This window comes from Ranitomeya imitator, chromosome 5, assembly GCF_032444005.1.
Source record: "Ranitomeya imitator isolate aRanImi1 chromosome 5, aRanImi1.pri, whole genome shotgun sequence".
Classification (NCBI taxonomy): Eukaryota; Metazoa; Chordata; class Amphibia; order Anura; family Dendrobatidae; genus Ranitomeya; species Ranitomeya imitator.
Window position 1 is genome coordinate 452,131,811 of NC_091286.1, and position 22,849 is coordinate 452,154,659.

At 41.9% G+C, this 22,849-nt stretch overlaps 1 protein-coding gene across 1 annotated transcript in view; it reads left to right on the forward strand.

The window, feature by feature from the left end:
* MCCC1 (methylcrotonyl-CoA carboxylase subunit 1) overlaps positions 1-22,337 on the forward strand; it is a 60,948-nt gene extending 38,611 nt beyond the window's left edge. Inside the window, exons 13-19 of the mRNA XM_069727243.1 lie at positions 8,477-8,693; positions 11,253-11,339; positions 15,543-15,592; positions 17,514-17,651; positions 20,661-20,768; positions 21,124-21,195; positions 22,086-22,337. Coding sequence (XP_069583344.1) covers positions 8,477-8,693; positions 11,253-11,339; positions 15,543-15,592; positions 17,514-17,651; positions 20,661-20,768; positions 21,124-21,195; positions 22,086-22,202 — 789 coding nt within the window. The 3' untranslated portion in view covers positions 22,203-22,337. The remainder of the gene's footprint in view (positions 1-8,476; positions 8,694-11,252; positions 11,340-15,542; positions 15,593-17,513; positions 17,652-20,660; positions 20,769-21,123; positions 21,196-22,085) is intronic.
* The last annotated feature ends 512 nt before the right edge of the window (positions 22,338-22,849 follow it).

Below are 22,849 nucleotides of genomic sequence, written 5' to 3' on the forward strand. Positions count from 1 at the left end.
ACTCGTGGTAGCATGAGACGAACTCTACAACTACAACTCTACATAAGTGGCTCAGGTAGTGCAGCTCATCCAGGATGGCACATCAATGCCAGCTGTGGCAAGGTTTGCTGTCTGTCAGCGTAGTGTCCAGAGGCTGGAGGCACTACCAGGAGACAGGCCAGAACACCAGGAGAAGTGAAGGGGGCAGTAGGAGGACAACAACCCTCCAGCAGGACTTCTACCTCAGCCTTTGTGCAAGGAGGAGCACTGCCAGAGCCCTGCAAAATGACCTCCTGCAGGCCACAAATGTGCATGAGTCTGCACAAACGGTTAGAAACTGACTCCATGAGGATGGTCTGAGTGCCCGATGTCCACAGATGGGGGTTGTGCTCACAGCCCAACACCGTGCAGGACGCTTGGCATTTGCCACAGAACACCAGGATTGGCAAATTCGCCACTGGCGCCCTATGCTCTTCACAGACGAAAGTAGGTTCACACTGAGCACATGTGACAGTCTGGAGACTCCGTGGAGAGCGATCTGCTGCCTGCAACATCCTTCAGCATGACCGGTTTGCAGTGGGTCAGTAATTGTGTGGGGTGGCATTTCTTTGGAGGGCCGCACAGCCCTCCATGTGCTCGCCAGAGGTAGCCTGAGTGCCATTAGGTACCTAGATGAGATCCTCAGACCCCTTGTGAGACCATATGCTGGTGTGGTTGGCCCTGTTTTCCTCCTAATGCATGACAATGCCAGACATCGTGGCTGGAGTGTGTCAGCAGTTCCTGCAAGATGAAGGCATTGAAGCTATGGACTGGCCCGCCCATTCCCCAGACATGAATTCGATTAAACACATCTGGGACATCATGTCTCGCACCATCCACCAATGTCACGTTGCACGACAGACTATCCAGGAGTTGGTGGATGCTTTAGTCCAGGTCTGGGAGGAGATCCCTCAGGAGACCATCCGCCGCCTCATCAGGAGCATGCCCAGGCGTTGTAGGGAGGTCATACAGCCACGTGGAGGCCACACACACTACTGAGCATCATTTCTTTGTCTTGAGGCATTTCTACTGAAGTTGGATCAGCCTGTAACTTCATTTTCCACTTTGATTTTGAGCATCATTCCAACTCCAGATTACACATTCCACTATGTAATGAAAAAAGATTTACAACTGGAATATTTCATTCAGTGATATCTGGGATGTGAGATTTTAGTGTTCCCCTTATGGCTCCGGTGTGTGCGGTGCCTAAAAGAAATCCCTGCCTCCTGTCTTCATTATAATACTACCCCCCTCCCATGCACATTAGTAGTGGCGCTGGAATCCCGCGCCCTGCACTCCCTCCACAATATGTACCTCTTCCTCCCTTCTGTGGGCATCACATTCAGGGATCTTCTGCGACGGCGAGTCACTATGACTTTCAGCATGCGTGCCAATAAAGTTCTCTCCCACTTCCTCCCTGCACAGTCATCACTAATATCCATGTGTACGTAGCCATGACTATCCAGGGAGGAAGTGGGGAGAGCACCTTATTAGCGCGCACACCGGAGGTCACTGGAGCGGAAGTCTACAGCTCTTGCGCAGAAGTTCCCTGAATCTAGCGCCCACAGAAGGGAGGAAGAGGTATGGATTTCTGAGGGAGTGCAGGGCGCAGGATTACGGCGCCACAACTGACGTGCATAGGAGGGGGGGAGTGGCACAATGAAGACAGGAGGCAGGGATTTCTTACACCACCGCTCGCCCCGGAGCCTGGAAAAAATCATTACCATAAAGACAGAATATAACATTTCTCAACAATCAGACCATTAATATGAGGCACAGGTAGGACTAGTGTAACATTTCTATTACCTGTATGCCCATAGTAATAGTTCCCATACGTCCCGGGGGGTGACAGATTCCCTTTATTTCCCAGTATTTCCATCTCAGACATTTCCAGCATAATAGATTCCAGATAACATGCTACCTCCTTGTAGTCAATACTAGAGGAAGATTGAGCGCTTATTGTGATACATGAAAGTTTGCATAGGCCATCCTTGTCTGATCAGTGATTGAACTAAGCCGCAGTACCAGCACAGCTCTCCAGGAGCAAGGTGACCCATTCAGCAGGCTGAAGGACAGGGAATACCCGTTGAATCAAACATTAGTGGCCGAAATAGTGGAGACTCTCATTAATCTATTGCTTATAGTCTCAATACCAGATATTTTCTTAAGGAGGTCTGCTCGTAAAATATGACCCTTTTTAAAATGCACACATTGAGTCGATCATTGGATCACCCAAGGTCCTTTCCCTCATGCCCCCTGGAAACAGCTGATTTTGGGAAGCTTCAGCCAGCCATGTTACCTGCAGCAGTAACTGGCTCTCATCCAGCATACGTGCTTAATAGGATGTGTCCACTGGGTTGTTTTTATGAGACAAGTCCTCTAATTGTGTTCTCTAAGGCTGCAGAATCTGGTACTGTACTTCTCTGAAACCAGTTCTCATTTGTTCTACTCTTGGCAGTAAATTGTTCCCATTTTCTGATGCTTGATCTGATGACTTAGTCATGTGCGTGATAAAATGAATGATAAAGTGCTGACGACACGCGATCTGTATCAATTTGGCCAGAGTAAACTTTAGTTCTCTTCAGAGTATTAATACTGCAGTCTGATTGGGATAAGTCACTTGACAGCAGATTGCTATGAAGAATGGATTACGGTTCCACAATTCGATAATGCATATGGCTCAATTAACATTGATCATCGCTTATACATTATTCAGTGTATAGATATCCTAACATCCGCAAATTGCTTTTCTAGTTTTTCATCACTGCATTCTGACAGCCATAATGTATTTATTTTTTATGTACATACATACAATTTTGGATACTAGCATTTAAGTTTTATATATTACTTTTCTGTGGGATGGGGTGGCATTGCAAAAGCCTTTTTTTTTTTTTTTAATGCGCTTTTGTACAGCAATGAATATTTTTTTCTGGAGTGACATAAAGATATTTGAAGAAAATGAAAAACAAAATACCAGAAGTTACCAACTGCCCCAGAAAGGGCACTTTAGTATTGAAGCGACAATTCTTGCGCTTAGCCCGGACTCTTCTCATTGCCCTGGTGCAGTCGCATCGGGGTAATGGGATTAGGGGGTGGTGTTAGCAGCTGTCGCTGACACCAAGCCCTAGCTTTAATAATGAAGAGGTGTCAGTCAGACACCGTCATTACTAAACCTGTAAGTAAAGAATTAAATGAACACACACACCGAGAATAAAACAAATAAAACACTTTATTTGAAATATAACAGACACATTCTTTACCCATTTAAATTAACCCAATATACTCACCCTGGTCCAGCAATCCAAGGGGTTAAAGAGATGTCCCACGTTGTCACCAGCCTATGGAGGAGCGTTCGCAGAATGAACCTACATGGGCTGTAACCAAACAGCAACTGGCAGAACTCTGTGCACACTGCAATACCTGGCAGCGGTGATGCTCATGGGGTTATTAGGGCTAACGCTCATCTGCGAGAAAAATGGACTAGATGCGAGAAACTCGTGCATCAATACCCGGCACTGCCACCGGCACTCTGGACCGGAGCGTGCAGCGGCATAGAAATACATGGTGCACACTCCGGTCCCGAGTGCCGGCGGCAGTGCTGGATACTGATACGAGAGACTCGCGCCACACTCGCAAGTCTGACCCTGGCCTAACACATAATACTACACATACCATGAGGAGTGAGGGCCCCACACGCAAGCTTACAATCTTACTCCGGTACGTCACTATGCTTATGACGTCATTGCATTATGAAGGACTTTAATTGCCATGTAAACACAAATCACCATTACATTTTTTTCAAGATCCTGTAGCAAATACAGGAGTGAGATGATTGAGTTGTACAGATTTGTAAAGCTCATAAAGGCACCATTACTTCATTTAGGGCTGGCTCACACGGTTGTAGACTCTGTCATTCGAGAGAATCTGGCTGATTATGCTAATGGAGCTCGTGTCCGAGTGTGAGACGAATGTCATTGTGGTGTGATCAGATTCTCTCACATGCAAGAATAGCAGCACAGGTGTGGAGAAGATGGAGAACTTAATTTCTCCATCTCCTCCATTGTCTGAGTCCACGGACATTGGACTGCACTCAGTGAACATATGAGTGCAGTCCGATGTTTCACACACATCCATAGAATTGTATGAGCACTTGTGATCTGAATTCTAGAGCCACTCGCAGCATTCTGTGACCTTTTTCCACAGGACAATTCTATCTGTAGAAGAAAATCACTGTACCACTGTACCCAATTTATTATATATTTTAGGAGTTTGAGTCGATCCATTTTATATCAACTCCACCAGAATGGACACCGACTCCGAGTCCGTCTCCACAGCCCTAGGTCCAGTTACTATCCTATAAAATATCGGTTAGCACTCGGCAGTGGCATACCCTCATGTGAGCGAGCCCTTATGTATATATTACAGCTGCATGCTAAACACTGCAGTTTTCTTTATCCACTATTGGAGGATATATAGAGCTGACCCACTCAGTGCCTCCACTATTTTGTATTTCTTTTTATAATGTACTAAATAAATAAATGAGTGTCCACCTACACAATTAGCATACACTAACAGCCGAGAATGCCAGCACTGCCATTGTAAAAATTGCTGTACAAATAGGTGAATCATAGAAATGTATGTTAATGTCAGAGAATAAGTACTTTACTACTTTTTAGTGTGTTTGTGTAATTTCCATCCTGATTAATGATCATTTGTATATGTTTTTGTTTCCATTTAAAGGGAATCTGTCAACAGTGTTTTCTTTTTGTTTTGCTTTTTTTCTACCTAATCTGGGGACAAAAATAATGTAGATCCAGAAGTTCTGATTCCAGCGATGTCACTTACTGGGCTGATGATCGCTGAGGATATATCTAATATATAATTGCCTAGAATACTACTTCCTGCAATTTGTGCCAACTTCCTGTCCGGAGCTAATGTCCGGAGATAATGTCCGGAGCTAATGTCCGGAGATAAGTGACGTCAACAGTGTCCAGTGTCTGATTGGTTGCCGCCTGCTGCGAGCGACCAATCAGAAACGTGCCGTACTGTGACACACTCCGCCCGCCATTTTGGTGTGATTTTTGAATTTTTACCTCACAGCAAGTTTCTACTGCGTGGAGGCGGGCCCAGTGACGTTGCTCTTCAAGCTCCTGCCGAATTTCGTCAAAAAAATGATAATACCATTTACCAAAACTATATATATTTAGTTGTGAAGTGGTTCAGTGACATTTTCACACCAATTTTGAACTTTTGTTTGGTGTTTTCTCCATATACTGCCTATTATTCACTGACTGTTATACTGAGAGACTGCCGTTTATTAACCTCTTCTTTGCCACATTGGGTATATTGCTCTATTATTTGCCACATAAGGACATTGTCCATTATTGCCCAGCAATTTCTCTGCAATATAAACTGACTATTTATTAATATCTGCATTCCTGCAAAGAACTATTGCCTATTATTAACTGGGTATTTTCCTACTACCTGACATTGTTCTTAAGCAAAGAATCGTTGTTGTGGCATTTGCCACAACACGCAAAGTTGTCGTCTGATGTCTTTCATCCCTCCCCTCATAAGCATGTTCATGGATCCTGTGTAACTGTACCTTAAATAACAAGAATTGTCAAGAGCTGGTGAGTGCAGCCATTTTTTGTTCTTTCTTACTATTATTTATTAATTGTACTAGATGGCAGCCCGATCCTAAAGAATCGGGAGTCTAGAATCCATATATACTTGAAATTCGGCAGGAGCTTGAAGAGCAACGTCACTGGGCCCGCCTCCACGCAGTAGAAACTTGCTGTGAGGTAAAAATTCAAAAATCACACCAAAATGGCGGGCGGAGTGTGTCACAGTACGGCACGTTTCTGATTGGTCGCTCGCAGCAGGCGGCAACCAATCAGACACTGGACACTGTTGACGTCACTTATCTCCGGACATTAGCTCCGGACATTAGCTCCGGACAAAGCCACGGAAGTTGGCACAAATTGCAGGAAGTAGTATTCTAGGCAATTATATATTAGATTATTTTTACATTTGAATAAATAAAGTATATATGGATTCTAGACTCCCGATTCTTTAGAATCGGGCTGCCATCTAGTCTAATATATAATTGCCTAGAATACTACTTCCTGCAATTTGTGCCAACTTCCTGTCCGGAGCTAATGTCCGGAGCTAATGTCCGGAGCTAATGTCCGGAGATAAGTGACGTCAACAGTGTCCAGTGTCTGATTGGTTGCCGCCTGCTGCGAGCGACCAATCAGAAACGTGCCGTACTGTCACACACTCCGCCCGCCATTTTGGTGTGATTTTTGAATTTTTACCTCACAGCAAGTTTCTACTGCGTGGAGGCTCGCCCAGTGACGTTGCTCTTCAAGCTCCTGCCGAATTTCGTCAAAAAAATGATAATACCATTTACCAAAACTATATATATTTAGTTGTGAAGTGGTTCAGTGACATTTTCACACCAATTTTGAACTTTTGTTTGGTGTTTTCTCCATATACTGCCCATTATTCACTGACTGTTATACTGAGAGACTGCTGTTTATTAACCTCTTCTTTGCCACATTGGGTATATTGCTCTATTATTTGCCTCATAAGGACATTGTCCATTATTGCCCAGCAATTTCTCTGCAATATAAACTGCCTATTTATTAATATCTGCATTCCTGCAAAGAACTATTGCCTATTATTAACTGGCTATTTTCCTACTACCTGACACTGCCTCTTATTAACCTGTTGTTTGCCACCACCACGCTTAAAGCTGTTTTGCTTAGCCAACATGAGCTCTAATAGTAAGGATACTAATGACACAGAGCCCAAAGCTGCTGATGGCGCACGTAAGATTAGGTCTGATAGAAAGTATACTAATAATGCAGAGCAAAAAGACGCCGATGCCGCACGTAAGCGCAAACAGCGTGCTAACAAGAGTACAGAGGATAGATGCAAGCGCATGGACACTGTTAAGTATACTAATGACACAGAGTCCAAAGCTTATGATGGCGCACGTAAGATCAGGTCTGATATAAAGTATGGTAATGATGCAGAGCGAAAAGCCGCCGATGCCGCACGTAAGCGCAAACAGCGTGCTAAGTCTGATGTCTTTCATCCCTCCCCTCATAAGCATGTTCATGGATCCTGTGTAACTGTACCTTAAATAACAAGAATTGTCAAGAGCTGGTGAGTGCAGCCATTTTTTGTTCTTTCTTACTATTATTTATTAATTGTATTATTCTTACATTTGAATAAATAAAGTATATATGGATTCTAGACTCCCGATTCTTTAGAATCGGGCTGCCATCTAGTATATATATATATCTATATATATCTATATCTATATATATCTATATCTATATATATCTATATCTATATCTATATATATCTATATCTATATATATATATATCTATATATATCTATATATATATATATATCTATATATATATATATCTATATATATATATCTATATATATATATATCTATCTTATATATAATTGCCTAGAACACTACTTCCTGCAATTTGTGCCAACTTCCGTGGCTTTGTCCGGAGCTAATGTCCGGAGATAAGTGACGTCAACAGTGTCCAGTGTCTGATTGGTTGCCGCCTGCTGCGAGCGACCAATCAGAAACGTGCCGTACTGTGACACACTCCGCCCGCCATTTTGGTGTGATTTTTGAATTTTTACCTCACAGCAAGTTTCTACTGCGTGGAGGCGGGCCCAGTGACGTTGCTCTTCAAGCTCCTGCCGAATTTCGTCAAAAAAATGATAATACCATTTACCAAAACTATATATATTTAGTTGTGAAGTGGTTCAGTGACATTTTCACACCAATTTTGAACTTTTGTTTGGTGTTTTCTCCATATACTGCCTATTATTTTTGTTCTTTCTTACTATTATTTATTAATTGTATTATTCTTACATTTGAATAAATAAAGTATATATGGATTCTAGACTCCCGATTCTTTAGAATCGGGCTGCCATCTAGTATATATATATATATATATATATATATATATATATATATATATATATATATATATATATATATATATATTCACTAAAGGACTAGTAAACGTTCCACCATGTATTCTTCCATATTCTTCAATGTTGTATAACTCTACTTCACCATTAACTAGCAGCTTTCTGCCTATGCACAGTGTACACTGAAAGCTGTCAATCCTTGTGTGTGGCGTTTTACAGGGCTCATCATTCTGAGCACTGCCAGATCTGCAGCAGAGAAAACGAGCAATAAGCCCAGTAAGTTATACATTGATGGATGCTAATACGTCATGTTACTTCCAGAAGGGGTAGAAAAATCCAAGATATAGATTCTCTTTAGTCTAAATGGTTTTCAATTTCTGTGGTTTAAATGAACATCTAAAAATAACGTATTGATTTGTATGAAGTAACGCAGGATCCACGTGATCGTGACTTTGGTAACAATTATTTCCTATTTTTCAGATTGTGGGCCTTAGCACCAATATTGATTTCCTTCTCAGTTTGTCTGGTCACCCAGCATTTGAAGCAGGGGATGTACATACCAATTTTATCCCCCAGCATTATGATGAACTCTTTTCCCCTAAGAAACGGACTTCCAATGAGATGCTGTGCCAGGCCGCACTGGGCCTGATTCTGAGGGAGCAGCTCTTAACCAAAGAGTTCAGTCTGCAGTGGGAAGGTTTGTCTGCTGCTCCTTTCTGCTTTCACGTTACAGAGATTATTCCTTATTTTCTAGCCTTCTTTAAAAGAAAAATTATTTAGTCTACAACAGAGCTGGGGCTCACACTTATCAGCTTAACCTTCGTCAGGCTGCATACGGTAATTTTACAACGTTAACCGGCTGCAGAGGTACAATTGTACCTTCATATATATTTTATTGAAATTTGGCCAATATATTCTGGACCAAAACTGCAGAGATGTCACGAAATTTCAGCCCTCTACGGCTTTTCGAAATAAAAAGTTATTGCAATTTTAAAACGGAATAGTTACAATTGTACCTACTCAGCCGGACGAAGGTTAAGTAAAATCGGTCCGATGTTGTTCCTGAAAAGTAGGACAAGTATCATGTGAGTACAATGCGATTTTTAGCAAGAAGCATCCATCCGAACATACGTGTGCATTTTTAACATCAGCTTTTACGTAGAGTAATTCTGTCATTTCAAGCTAGTCTACTAACTAATAAAACAATCTTATATACAGATATAGATAGAGGTCTGTGAGTTATATAATCAGTGCTTTACGTGTGTAGCTTTTTGTACTTGTATTTATTTCAAGATTAAATAGACTAAAGGAAAAAATGGCAAGAGGTCCAGCTGAGAGCTGGTCTGAATAGCCTGGAAAGGAGGTAATAAACATGGAGCTTCCCTGGTTATTAACATTAGCTCACAGATGTATATTTAGCCTTTACTAGTTATTAACAAGGTGTCACCCCCCCAAAAAACAAACAAACAAACAAGGTGACATGTGGTCCCCCTATTATAACCAGCTAAGGCGAGGCAGTCAACTGCCACCGCACCAGGACAAGTGGGAAGAGCGGAGGCTAAGCACATCTAATGGATGCTCCATTTCATGGGCGGCTGAGGGCTGGTGTTCTTAGTCCGAGAGGGGCCAATACCATTGCCCCTTTCTATTAATATCAGCCCACAGCTGTCTGCCTAGCATTTGCTGGTTATTAATAATAGAGGGGACCCCTATGTCATTTTTTGCGGTGGTCACCCCTTCTTAATAACCAGTAAGGGCTAAGTAGACGGCTGTAAGCTGATATTGGTAGCCTGGGAAGCTCCATGATTATTACCCCCTTCCCAGATTATAAACCTCAGCCCTCAGCTATCAACTTTCCCTCAGCTAGTTAAGAAAAATATAGGGGACCCCACGCCATTTTTTTTCTTTTTATTCCATCTACATATCTATGCTATTCTTATGGTTCGGGATGTGAATTTACTCTGCTTGGCTGATGAAATGTCGGGTTTCCAATGAGATGGGTGCGCACAAATTGCAAGTGTGCCGTGCAATTTATTTATTTTCTCAAACCACAAAATGCCCAGGTGTAATTAAACACTAGGCAAAAAAATGAAGAGACCCAAAATTGAAATATAAAACATAATATTTATTAACTTTAAAATCTACCCACAAATCAAAACATGACAATACATAAGTGCGCTCCAAGTCACAAGAGAGTATATAGAATAAACTATGGAATAAATAGCAAATTAATATATATCCTAAATTAACCTCCATAGTTGTAGTCTTCTGGGAGAAGATAGGGTGCGAAACGCGCATCGGGGTGAGGGGGGAATCGCTGGACCACCCACACTCTCTGCCATCACTGGTGTTTATTGTCACAGCTCCACAGCTCAGGTAATGTGCATGCAAATTATGGATAGTACTGAAGCTGGATACATTGATTGTCAGGTCATGAGGTGATTTTGGGTATAGTCATTAGGGGATGCCACAGGCACTGTGTGATGTTATTATAATGTCCTATCCCTCTTGCTTGCTTTGCAATTGCACTACTATGAGGATAATTTAGGTTATATATTAATTTGCTATTTATTCCATAGTTTATTCTATATGGTCTCTTGTGACTTGGAGCGCACTTATGTATTGGCATGTTTTGATTTGTGGGTAGATCCATTTTGTCCCCCTATAGGGTATTTTTGTGTATTAATGATCTGTCCTTTAATTTTAAAGTTAATAAATATTATGTTTTATATTTGAATTTTGGTTCTCTTCATTTTTTTTGCCTAGTGTTTAATTACACCTGGGCATTTTGTGGTTTCAGTTCTGTTGAAGTGCCATCTTTGTGACATTTAAGGACAACTCCTTATATAATCTTATTTATTTTCTCAGTCTGATCCGATTTGAGAAAAAAATAGCAGATGAACACAGAATTATTGACTAACGATAGTCAGAGTGCAATCCGATTTTTCTTTATCAGATTTCACTCTTCTGTTTTAAACACGGATGAGTATGAGCCCTTAGAGGGAACACCCCACCCTATTTACGGTTGATATTATTGGGGTCTTACCTATTTGACAGGCTGATCTGACATTGGTTCACACAACTACCATTCTTGGGAATGAACAATACAAGTCAGATTTTGAATTTTATTTAGTCACAGTATTCCATTTTTATGGTTTAATTATTCAGCTGATACCACATAACATATTAGAACATAACATCAATTGAATAATAAAATACATGATAATGAGCATTTTCCAATGTTTTTATTTTGTAGATAGATTTTCCCCATTTTCATCCAGCAGTGGCAAACGAATAAATGTTCTGTATACCAGGCTCCTTTCCTTGATGGATGGAGAAAATAGTAAGTGGCTTTTATGTGGATTTATAGCTTTCATTATATTTTTCTATGTACTGTGAAATTCCTTTTTAAAGTTGACGTACTTCCCAATGTAAATATTTTTTATTTTATTTACAAAACACAGTATCTGCTTGAATATTGTTAATATACTGCACAAGGTTTTTTTTTTTTTTTGTACTTTTGTATAAGTTTTTTTCTTTTTGCCACTGTGTATCCAGCTTATTTGCTCAAACTACATTTCCCAGCAGCACCCTGCTTCTCAGTGCTGCTGGCTCCTTATGCTGTCTTGGGTGCTTTCTGATGGAGAGAGATCTCAACATTGGCAATTATTTATGTGGTTGAAGTTGAGTATTGATAGTTGTGAATGTAGTGCCACTATTTGACCAATATTCATTAATTACGTTCTCTCACGCCGAATCTGCATGAGAAATTAATCGCATATCTGAGCTGCCCCATAGAGTAACTCTGGACAGAGTGTGTTATGATGTTTTATCGCATAGCACTGGGCCGTGTGATACGCTCGTGTGACTCCAGCATAACACTGGCTTTCACAGGAGAATCATGATGACAAGCACAGAGGTCTGCAGCAGACCCCTAGCTGTCATTACAACAAATTGCTGCGCTGATCGATGCGTGAAATGATGTGCAAAATGATGCGCGTTAAATGCCGATGTCCACCCGCAGCTGTTAAAGGCAGATGATGGCTGTTGAAATCGGGCACCACCAGCTGGTAAAGATGAATGCTTGAGAGCCGAGCCCACAGCAAAGTCATGAACACGACATATGATGTAAATGTACGTCATACGTCAGGAAGGGGTTAAATATTTTGTGCTTAGTTTCCTCCTAAAGTCTCTCTTTTTACTTTGTAAGTGACTTGTATACGCCATTTGCTTTTGTGATCCTGAATTGTAGTATTAGGCCGGAGTGACACTAGAGAGGAATACAGACGAGTACTATGCAAGAAAAAATCGCACAGCACTCGGCCCAATGTTAATCTATGGGGCAGCTCCCATCGTCCGATTTTTTTTTTTTTTTTCTCCGCTGTATTATACTAGAGGGTGAAATGGCAGCATTCTGCGATTGCACGCATATATCGGCAGAGACTCGCCAATGCAAGTCTATGGGTGCGAGAAAAAATCGGAGAACACACGGACCATCAGTGTCACTTGCGAGAAATACACAAGCATTTTCCTCATTTCAGCCCATTGAGCCATTAAATTCAATGGGGAAAAACATTGAGAAATACGCATGTCATACGGATACATAGATGCGAGGAAATCTCATCATCGGATTGCAAACGAATTACCTACGGATCACCGTACGGAGAACACTTGTGCAATTCTCGGCCGTGAAATACACTGATTTTTCTTTTTTTTTCTTTATATATACGTTTTATGCGACGCCAGCTTTCGTGTAATTCTCCTGTGAGCTCTTCCTTGTTTGGTTGACAGTAGTGATGAGCAAATATACTCGTTGCTCGGGTTTTCCAGAGCACGCTCGGGTGGTCTCTGAGTATTTGACTGCTCATAGATTTAGTTTTCATTGCGGCAGCTGAATGATTTACAGCTACTAGCCAGGCTGAGTACATGTGGAGGTTGCCTGGTTGCTAGGGAATCCCCACATGTGTTCAAGCTGTCTAGTAGCTGTAAATCATTCAGCTGCCGGATGAAAACTAAATCTCCCAGCAGTCATAAATACTCGGAGGGGAAACGCGGAGCAATGAGTATACTCGCTCATCACTAATTGACAGGCTTATCTATGGGAGGGAGCTTTCTTTATCTCTTGCAGACAGCAGTGATGAGGTGGATCACAGTAGCTGCAGCCAGTTGTCTCACAGCCTCGCACAAAATGTTATGATAGAGTGGGAGAAAGCATCTGATCTTGGAACACAATGACAAAATGTTACTCTTTTTTTTTTTTAACAACAAAATAGTGGAAAAAAAATACAATATATACAGTACAGACCAAAGGTTTGGACACACCTTCTCATTTAAAGATTTTTCTGTATTTTCATGACTATGAAAATTGTACATTCACACTGAAGGCATCACAACTATGAATTAACACATGGGGAATTATATACATAACAAAAAAGTGTGAAACAACTGAAAATATGTCTTATATTCTAGGTTCTTCAAAGTAGCCACCTTTTGCTTTGATGACTGCTTTGCACACTCTTGGCATTCTCTTGATGAGCTTCAAGAGGTAGTCACCGGGAATGGTCTTCCAACAATCTTGAAGGAGTTCCCAGAGATGCTTAGCACTTGTTGGCCCTTTTGCCTTCACTCTGCGGTCCAGCTCACCCCAAACCATCTCGATTGGGTTCAGGTCTGGTGACTGTGGAGTCCAGGTCATCTGGCATAGCACCCCATCACCCTCCTTCTTGGTCATATAGCCCTTACACAGCCTGGAGGTGTGTTTGAGGTCATTGTCCTGTTGAAAAATAAATGATGGTCCAACTAAACGCAAACCGGATGGAAAAGCATGTCGCTGCAAGATGCTGTGGTAGCCATGTTGGTTCAGTATGCCTTCAATTTTGAATAAATCCCCAACAGTGTCCCCAGCAAAGCACCCCCACACCATCATACCTCCTCCTCCATGCTTCACAGTGGGAACCAGGCATGTAGAGTCCATCCGTTCACCTTTTCTGCGTCGCACAAAGACACAGTGGTTGGAACCAAAGATCTGAAATTTGGACTCATCAGACCAAAGCACAGATTTCCACTGGTCTAATGTCCATTCCTTGTGTTCTTTAGCCCAAACAAGTCTCTTTTGCTTGTTGCCTGTCCTTTTGTGCAGCTATTTCACCATGAAGGCCTGCTGCACAAAGTCTCCTCTTAAGGCTGGAGTCACATTAGAGCGTAATACGGACGAGTGCTATGCGATAAAAAATCGCATAGCAATCGGACCAGTATTCTTCTGTGGGGTAGCTCACATAACCGTTTTTTTCCTCGGGCCTTTTTCAGTGTGCGATTGAAATCGCAGCATGCTGCGATTGCCACCGACACTCGGCCGAGTCCCTGCTCACTCGCACCCATATAAGCCTATGGGTGCAAGTGAGACAACGCACATCACTCAGATATCATCCGAGTGATGTGCATTTATACGCTGACCCTGGCAATGGAGGAGATGCAGAAATTAGTTTCTCCGCCTCCTCCGCAGCTGTTAACCGATCCACTTTCTGCGAGAGGCTCGGAGCACAGACGCATGACACTCGGCTCCTGCTGACAGCAGAGCAGGAGCCGAGTGTCATTAGCATATCGCTTTCGATGCTCTCGCATCGGATGCAATACGCTAGTGTGACCCCGGCCCAACAGTTGTTGTAGAGATGTGTCTGCTGCTAGAACTCTGTGTGGCATTGACCTGGTCTCTAATCTGAGCTGCTGTTAACCTGCGATTTCTGAGGCTGGTGACTCGGATACACTTATCCTCAGAAGCAGAGGTGACTCTTGGTCTTCCTTTCCTGGGGCGGTCCTCATGTGAGCCAGTTTCTTTGTAGCGCTTGATGGTTTTTGCCACTGCACTTGGGGACACATTCAAAGTTTTCCCAATTTTTCGGACTGACTGACCTTCATTTCTTAAAGTAATGATGGCCACTCGTTTTTCTTTACTTAGCTGCTTTTTTCTTGCCATAATACAAATTCTTACAGTCTATTCAGTAGTACTATCAGCTGTGTATCCACCAGACGTCTTCACAACACAACTGATGGTCCCAACCCCATTTATAAGGCAAGAAATCTCACTTATTAAACCTGACAGGGCACACCTGTGAAGTGAAAACCATTCCCGGTGACTACCTCTTGAAGCTCATCAAGAGAATGCGAAGAGTGTGCAAAGCAGTCATCATAGCAAAAGGTGGCTACTTTGAAGAACCTAGAATATAAGACATAATTTCAGTTGTTTCACACTTTTTTTTTAAGTATATAATTCCACATGTGTTAATTCATAGTTTTGATGCCTTCAGTGTGAATGTAAAATTTTCATAGTTATGAAAATACAAAAAAATCTTTAAATGAGGTGTGTCCAAACTTTTGGTCTGTACTGTATATATTATATTATATTATGCAATTATTGGGATTTTGTGTGTATTTTCTGTTTCAGTGAGCTATAAAATATTACTAGATTCTGGGGATTCTTGATTCTTTTTGGTGGACCGCTAGTCCTGCAGTATAATCGGTTTAGTTATTATATCTTGTCTTTTTCCAGAAGTGGACTTGAAGATCACTTATAACCATGATGGATCTTATGATATACAGGTAACTACAGAAATGAAGAGGAAAATGTGCTAAGAAATAGTCTATTGAACATGAAAGTACTCTAGAGGAAGCGCGGAGCAAATGGGTTATGCGGCTCCTCTCTTCCACACGTGTATTGTGACCGTCCTGTTGATTAGGATAGGAGGAAAGGAAAAATGCCGATATTAGATGGAGAGGAAGAAAGAAGCATTGTGCAGCACTGGTGCGTTGAGCATCCAGTACAGCAGTCCTTAAATGCAAAACCCGACAAATTGATGTGAAGAAAAAATAATTTCTAAATTATGACATAGGGCAAATAGAAAAAATATATTACCCATGTATTTCAACAAAGGAAAATAAATGTCCATATAAGAGCCAGAATAGCAATCGGCATTGCTGTACATCCCGGACTGTCGTATCTGGAGGCTGGATGGTAGCGGAGATGGCAGTGCCAGCTGCATGATGGAAGAGATCATTCATCATAAATTGTGGCCACACCTGTATTACTGAGATGCATGCACCGATTGTTCTGTATACACTTCAGTGTGGTGTTACATGTCCTATATACTGTGCCAGGACAAGCTGACCCTATGGACACCATGTGAGGGCTGTCCTATTATATTCTTCTGCAACACTGTGTGCATTGTACAAGACATTGAAGAACTCGGGCCCGCTACATAAAAAGAAAAATGCCGTTTTTTCTGACTTCTATGTAAGCATTAGCTGTTACACATATATTAGTTATCTGCTTTAATTTTTTTTAATCTTCATTCTTTTAGAATTTGTCATGACATTTTGAGGACCGTAAACCACTTTTTTGTTTCTCTGTTAACATACTAGGATGTTAGCCTTTGGTTCCACTGTAATTATACAGCATGTTAGGTTCTGGGTATTATCATCTTTCCTAGGAGACCCTACCTCCAAAAAAAAAAAAATAAAAAAAATTGTAATTCCTCCTCATACTAGTAACCTATGTATTTAAGCTATACTTGTCATGTCAGGTGACTTATATCCTGTATTTTTTACTAGTTTTCCCCTTTTCAGACTTTCCTTGTTATCTTTGCTATCATGTCTCCCATACACTGAAGATGTAAGAGATTCCTGCTGTTCTTTTCCTGAGTAATACACAGAAGTAGTGGCATTATTGTGAACCTCATATAGCAGTACTGAGCAGAATAGCTGTGAATCCAGCCCTGAAGTTAGCTAATCCTTTCCTGTGTCACTAAATCTGAAGCATCATCTTTCTGCGCTTGTTTGCGCCTCTCTTTGCTCTATATAGACTCCAATAGGTAGCTGTAATCTGATTCCATAGGGTGTGTTCACACTGCGTCATTTTCCTGTGGTCAAAAATGTCTGTTTTTCAGGCAGAAGACGCTTAATGAAGCGCTCGTGCTTCTCTGGAGCTTTATAAATTTAAGGTGTCTGGAGACAAAAAAAAAGTGTCATTTCCACTTTGTATCTTTTTTTTAATTTTTTTTTCACAGCAGTTTTCTGGACTTAAGTTTTTTTCAATTTATTAAGTAACAAAGCAAAACCTAGCTTGTATGTTTTGGGGTTTTTTAAGCAGAAATGTTCACAAAACTTTCAACACCAAGGTGTCTTTTCAGCCTTCCTGTTGACTTCTAACGTTCTGCGCATCTTCCCATTGGAAATCTGGTGAAGAATGTTATCTCTAAATGCTTGTCATCTATAAAAACCTGAACAGCAAGTCATTTTCCCATACAAATATATAGGACCCTTCTTTTGATTAGTTAGCAGACATGCTGACTTCTCTGATAAGTAACGATATAATACAAAGTTGTTGTTTTTTTAATATATTCACTTGTATTATTGCTCTCTTTGCAAAGTTAGGTGACACGACTGTGACCATTTAAGTGACTTTATCGTGGTGTGGGTGTTACGCTATAACCTTTATACTGATGTTAATGTGTTTGTGTTACAGATTCATGACAGAGTTTTGAAAGTGTCTGGAGAACTTGTGAATGAAGCTGATGTGACTTATCTGAAATGCTCAGTCAATGGAATATTCTGCAAATCCAAACTCATTATCATTGATCACAATATACATCTCTTCTCCATGGTAACGGCTGTTTTGTAGTAAAGTACAATATTTAGAGGGTAACTACACTTGCAAAAGTTTTGGTTTTTGTTTACATTTTGAAAGGCCTTAAAGGGAACCTGTCATCCTAAAAAATGGAAGTTGAGCTAAGCCCACCGGCATCAGGGGCTTATCTACAGCATTCTGTAATGCTGTAGATAAGCCCCCGATGTAACCTGAAAGATGAAAAAAAGATGTTAGATTATACTCACCCAGGGGCGGTCCCGCTGCGATGGGTGTCGTGGTCCGGGGCCTCCCATCTTCTTACGATCACATCCTCTTCTTGTCTTCACGCCGCAGCTCCGGCGCAGGCGTACTTTGTCTGCCCTAAGGGCAGAGCAAAGTACTGCAGGGCGCATGCGCTGGGCCTCTCTGATCTTTCCCGGTGCCTGCGCACTGCAGTACTTTGCTCTGCACCCAACAGAAAAGACAAAGTACGCCTGCGCCGGAGCCGCAGCATGAAGACAAGAAGAGGATGGCATCCGATGAAGATGGGAGGCCCCGGACTGGACCGCAACGCACATCGTACCGGGACCGCCCCTGGGTGAGTATAATCTAACCTCTTTTTCTCATCTTTTAGGATACATCAGGTGCTTATCTACAGCATTACAGAATGCTGTAGATAAGCACCCTTAAAAAAATACCTTTATTTCTACTCTTAAATTTAGTCAGATAAAAAAGTCAAATATATAAACTAACACCAAAAGAAAACAGGGCTGGGCGCCATATCGTGTGTTAGGGTGCCAACCTCCACTGTTTGGTAGGGCACAGGTCATTCAGGATCACATTAGGGTCTTATTAGGAATTTGTCATCCAACTTTTTTTCCCCCCTTGTTGTTCGGTCCACTGCACCGGCCCACCAACACCCAGCCCTATTCTCTTTTGGTGTTAGTTAATATATTTGACTTTTTTATCTGACTAAATTTTAAGAGTAGAAATAAAGGTATTTTTTAAGGGTAATTTTCTTTTTTGGTTTTATATTTATGTATGCCCAGATTGTATTCAGTTTGGTTTGTTGCTGTAGATAAGCCCCTGATGCCGGTGGGCTTCGCTCACCTTCCATTTTGGGGGTGACCGGTTCCCTTTAAAAAGCTATTCCGATCACCAAGATCCAATCCCAATATGTAGCAGGTCTAATAATTAATAATATTAGGAAATACCTCCAAATTAGAAATGTAGTATAATTCTGCTGATTCGCTATGTCTTTTTCCTCATGTGCAGGTGTTGCAGAACCTTAAGTATCCATAGTTACAACCACTGACAGCTAATTGCTAGTGGTCGTAACCATAGATACCTAAGGTCCTATAATGCCTGCACATGAGGAAAGAGATATAATGTATCAGAAAAACTATACTACGTTTCTAATTGCAGGTATTTGCTAATATTATTACATCTACTACATATTGGGATAGGATCTTGGAGATGGGAATATGCACATACTACTGGACAACCCCTTTTTAATAGCTTCACTTTGCATTACAAAATAAAAACATTGTATAGTTACCTCCTAGTTTGGTTAGTTGTGTACTCTGGTGACTACTACCATCTATTAGTGGCCACTGATCAGCTACAGTCTTCTCTATTTTGATAGAATATTGAAGGCAGGTGGGCTGCAGCAGGCACATGTCCACTGAAGTATGCAACTCGTAGATCTGAAGAATGGTGCCAGTCTGGTAGGTAATGATAGTGATTTTTATACTGCACAGTGGAGCTATTACTAAGAGGTTGTCTAGTAATCTACAACCTCTTTTAAACATTACTAAAAAGAGAATGGACAGAATGCTGCTAGGCAACAATATATATATCTGAACATGAGGCAGTGGGCGTCATACAGTCTGATCAGAATGTTACGCTAAGAACCTCCTGTTCAGTCGTACATATTTTTGCCTAGCGGCATTAGGACAGTGTATGACTTTTGGAGGTGCTGTCCATGTTCCCTTTTCAGTGTATTACTAGAAAGACTGCATGAGCTCTTGAACAATGGTGTGCGGGCTCAATAGAAAGTCAGTGGGTCCTGCTTGTTCTTGTAGGAGCTCAGCACTTCTGATCAGTCGGGTGGGGGGCTCTAAGAGCAATGTTCCCCACCATGCTGCAGGACTTAAGGGCCAACAACATGTAGGAAAGACTTACTGTTACTACATTGGCTAACAAAATGACTTATGGGTCTAAGCTCTGTATGCAAGCCAGGGGAATGCGCCAAGTCAAGATTTAAGGTACCTTCACACATAACGATATTGTTAACGATATCGTTGCTTTTTGTGACGTAGCAACGATATCGTTAATGAAATCGTTATGTGTGACAGCGACCAACGATCAGGCCCCTGCTGGGAGATCGTTGGTCGCTGAATAAAGTCCAGAACTTTATTTCGTCGCTGGACTCCTGCTGACATCGCTGGATCGGCGTGTGTGACACCGATCCAGCGATGTCTTCACTGGTAACCAGGGTAAACATCGGGTAACTAAGCGCAGGGCAGCGCTTAGTAACCCGATGTTTACCCTGGTTACCATGCTAAAAGAAAAAAAAAACAAACACTAGATACTTACCTACCGCTGTCTGTCCTCCAGCGCTGTGCTCTGCACTCCTCCTGTACTGGCTGTGAGCCGGAAAGCAGAGCGGTGACGTCACCGCTCTGCTTTCCGGCTCACAGCCAGTACAGGAGGAGAGCAGAGAAGCAGAGCGCAGCGCTGGAGGACAGACAGCGGTAGGTAAGTATGTAGTGTTTGTTTTTTTTTACTTTTAGCATGGTAACCAGGGTAAACATCGGGTTACTAAGCGCGGCCCTGCGCTTAGTTACCCGATGTTTACCCTGGTTACCGGCATCGTTGGTCGCTGGAGAGCGGTCTGTGTGACAGCTCTCCAGCGACCAAACAGCGACGCTGCAGCGATCCGGATCGTTGTCTGTATCGCTGCAGCGTCGCTAAGTGTGAAGGGGCCTTTACAGACTAACTAAATATACACGGAATACTTATTTTTGTTCCCTTTCTCTCCAGGACGGTAGTGTGCAGCTGGGTATACCTGCTCCAAAATTTCTATCAGAAGTGAGCACATCTGGGAGCCAAGGTGGGGCTGTAGCTCCAATGACTGGAACAATAGAAAAGGTAATGTCATTTAATAAAGTACAGAATAATCATCAACCTTACTCAATGAAATGTAGAGAATATGGCTGGAGTGACATGAACTCAGTGTTCATTATTATAAGGCTCTGTTCACACCGCCTTTCTACAGGTCTTTGTTTTCATCATCTGCGGCACTGTTTTTCTGTATTTGGCAAACGAGACCTGAACCTTCTGTTAGTCAGTGGGATCCTTCTAGAATTCAATGATATGCGATTGAAAACAGGTGTAGTGATGCTCCATTATTCACTGCAGCCAGGATGCAAATGTGAACAGATTCTAGAGCGTAGCACTGGCGAGGCTCCTGGTTATGCTATTCATTTATTCCATTTCTTCTCAGGTATTTGTAAAAGCCGGTGATAAAGTAGAAGCTGGAGATCCTCTGATGGTCATGATTGCTATGAAAATGGAGGTAAATTATGGAATCAGTCCCTGCTGAAAATAAAGCAACTAAAAAGTGTCAGCAGCAAGGTCCCTATGAATTGCACTTGGCTCCTTTTTATACTGTGTGTATCGGGAGACCTGTCAGTGTGACTGAGCGTGCCTGGGGAAGCTGGCCACGACTAGTCACCTTGTCCCTGGCCACACTTTCCGCAAAGTTTAAGAGTAAAACATACATGTTTAGATTTCAGGAGCCGGTCTCTGATTTATGGTGCCCATGGGTTTTGCTTCGATTTTATTTTCACTGCTCCGCTAAGTATTACAATTTTGGTTTTAATCCCCCATATGTCTCCAGAGGTATGCACTTTTTTTTATTTAGTGATTATTTTTATGGCTTTTTACTAAGGGTGCATTAGACATAGGGTGCTTGTGCAGAGCAGCCTATAAAACACATCCCCAGAGAATTAGATGAGCAACGTCGCTTTGGTAAAGACCATAAAAAAGGCCCATAGCTATGGAACTGAATGGCGGATTAAAAAGAAACCTAATACTTGGGAGCAGTGGCGAAAAAATAAGAGGAAAAACTGTCCACTAGTGATGAGTGAGCATGCTCGGGTGCTGAGTGACTTTGGCGTGTTCAAAAAATATGTTGGAGTTCTTGCGGCTACATGGCTCATGGCTGTTCTACAGCCACAACACACGCAGGGATTGCATAACAAATCCGAGCACTTCACTCATCACTACTGCCCACTTCTGACCTGACAGGTCCTCTTTGACAACTGATACAATAGTGCATTCGTTTTTTTGCCATGTAGCATTGGGATTCTGAGTAAATCTGGCCAGGGAGAACCAAAGTTTAATTTGTGGTTCTGTGAAATACAGATTTTAATATACAAAATGTGTACTTATTTATTCTCACAGCACACAATAAGAGCACCCAAAGCTGGGACCATCAAAAAGGTTTACTTCAAGGAAGGCGTCCAGGCCAGCAGGCACGCTCCACTTGTTGAATATGAAGACGAAGCCGATTCCGAATAACTTCCATGAAGTATCCTCCTTGTGTTATGACAACATTCATGACTATGGTTCTATATGGCTGTCACTTTATATACATTACATACTGTTTCACAAACAGAAGACCAAGAATAAAAGTGCTATTGATTTGTAACACTACCTGATTCTCCGATTTCAAGATGTTGGCTCAGACCGTTGAAGGAACAATCCAGGAAAACCTAATAATAATAAATTTATTTATATAGCACCAACATATTCCACAGCACTTTACAATTAAGCGGTAACATCCTAGTGCAGAACTGGAGAGGGAGTGTATGAAGAGCATACCGGTGACCTCCACCTCTTCCGGGGGCCCTGCATGAAGGCTCATACTGCCCAGCAGAAAAGGAATCACATACTTTGTGCCTAAAAGGCTAGTGCCTCAGGTCAGGAGATCTGTGCACTTTAAGGAACCTTCACACTGAGCGACTTTAGAACAATAACGATAGCGATCCGTGACGTTGCAGCGTCCTGGATAGCGATATTGTTGTGTTTGACACGCAGCAGCGATCAGGATCCTGCTGAGATCGCTGGTCGGAGCTAGAAGGCCAGAACTTTATTTGGTCGCTGGATCACCCGCTGACATCGCTGAATCGGCGTGTGTGACGCCGATCCAGCGATGTCTTCACTTG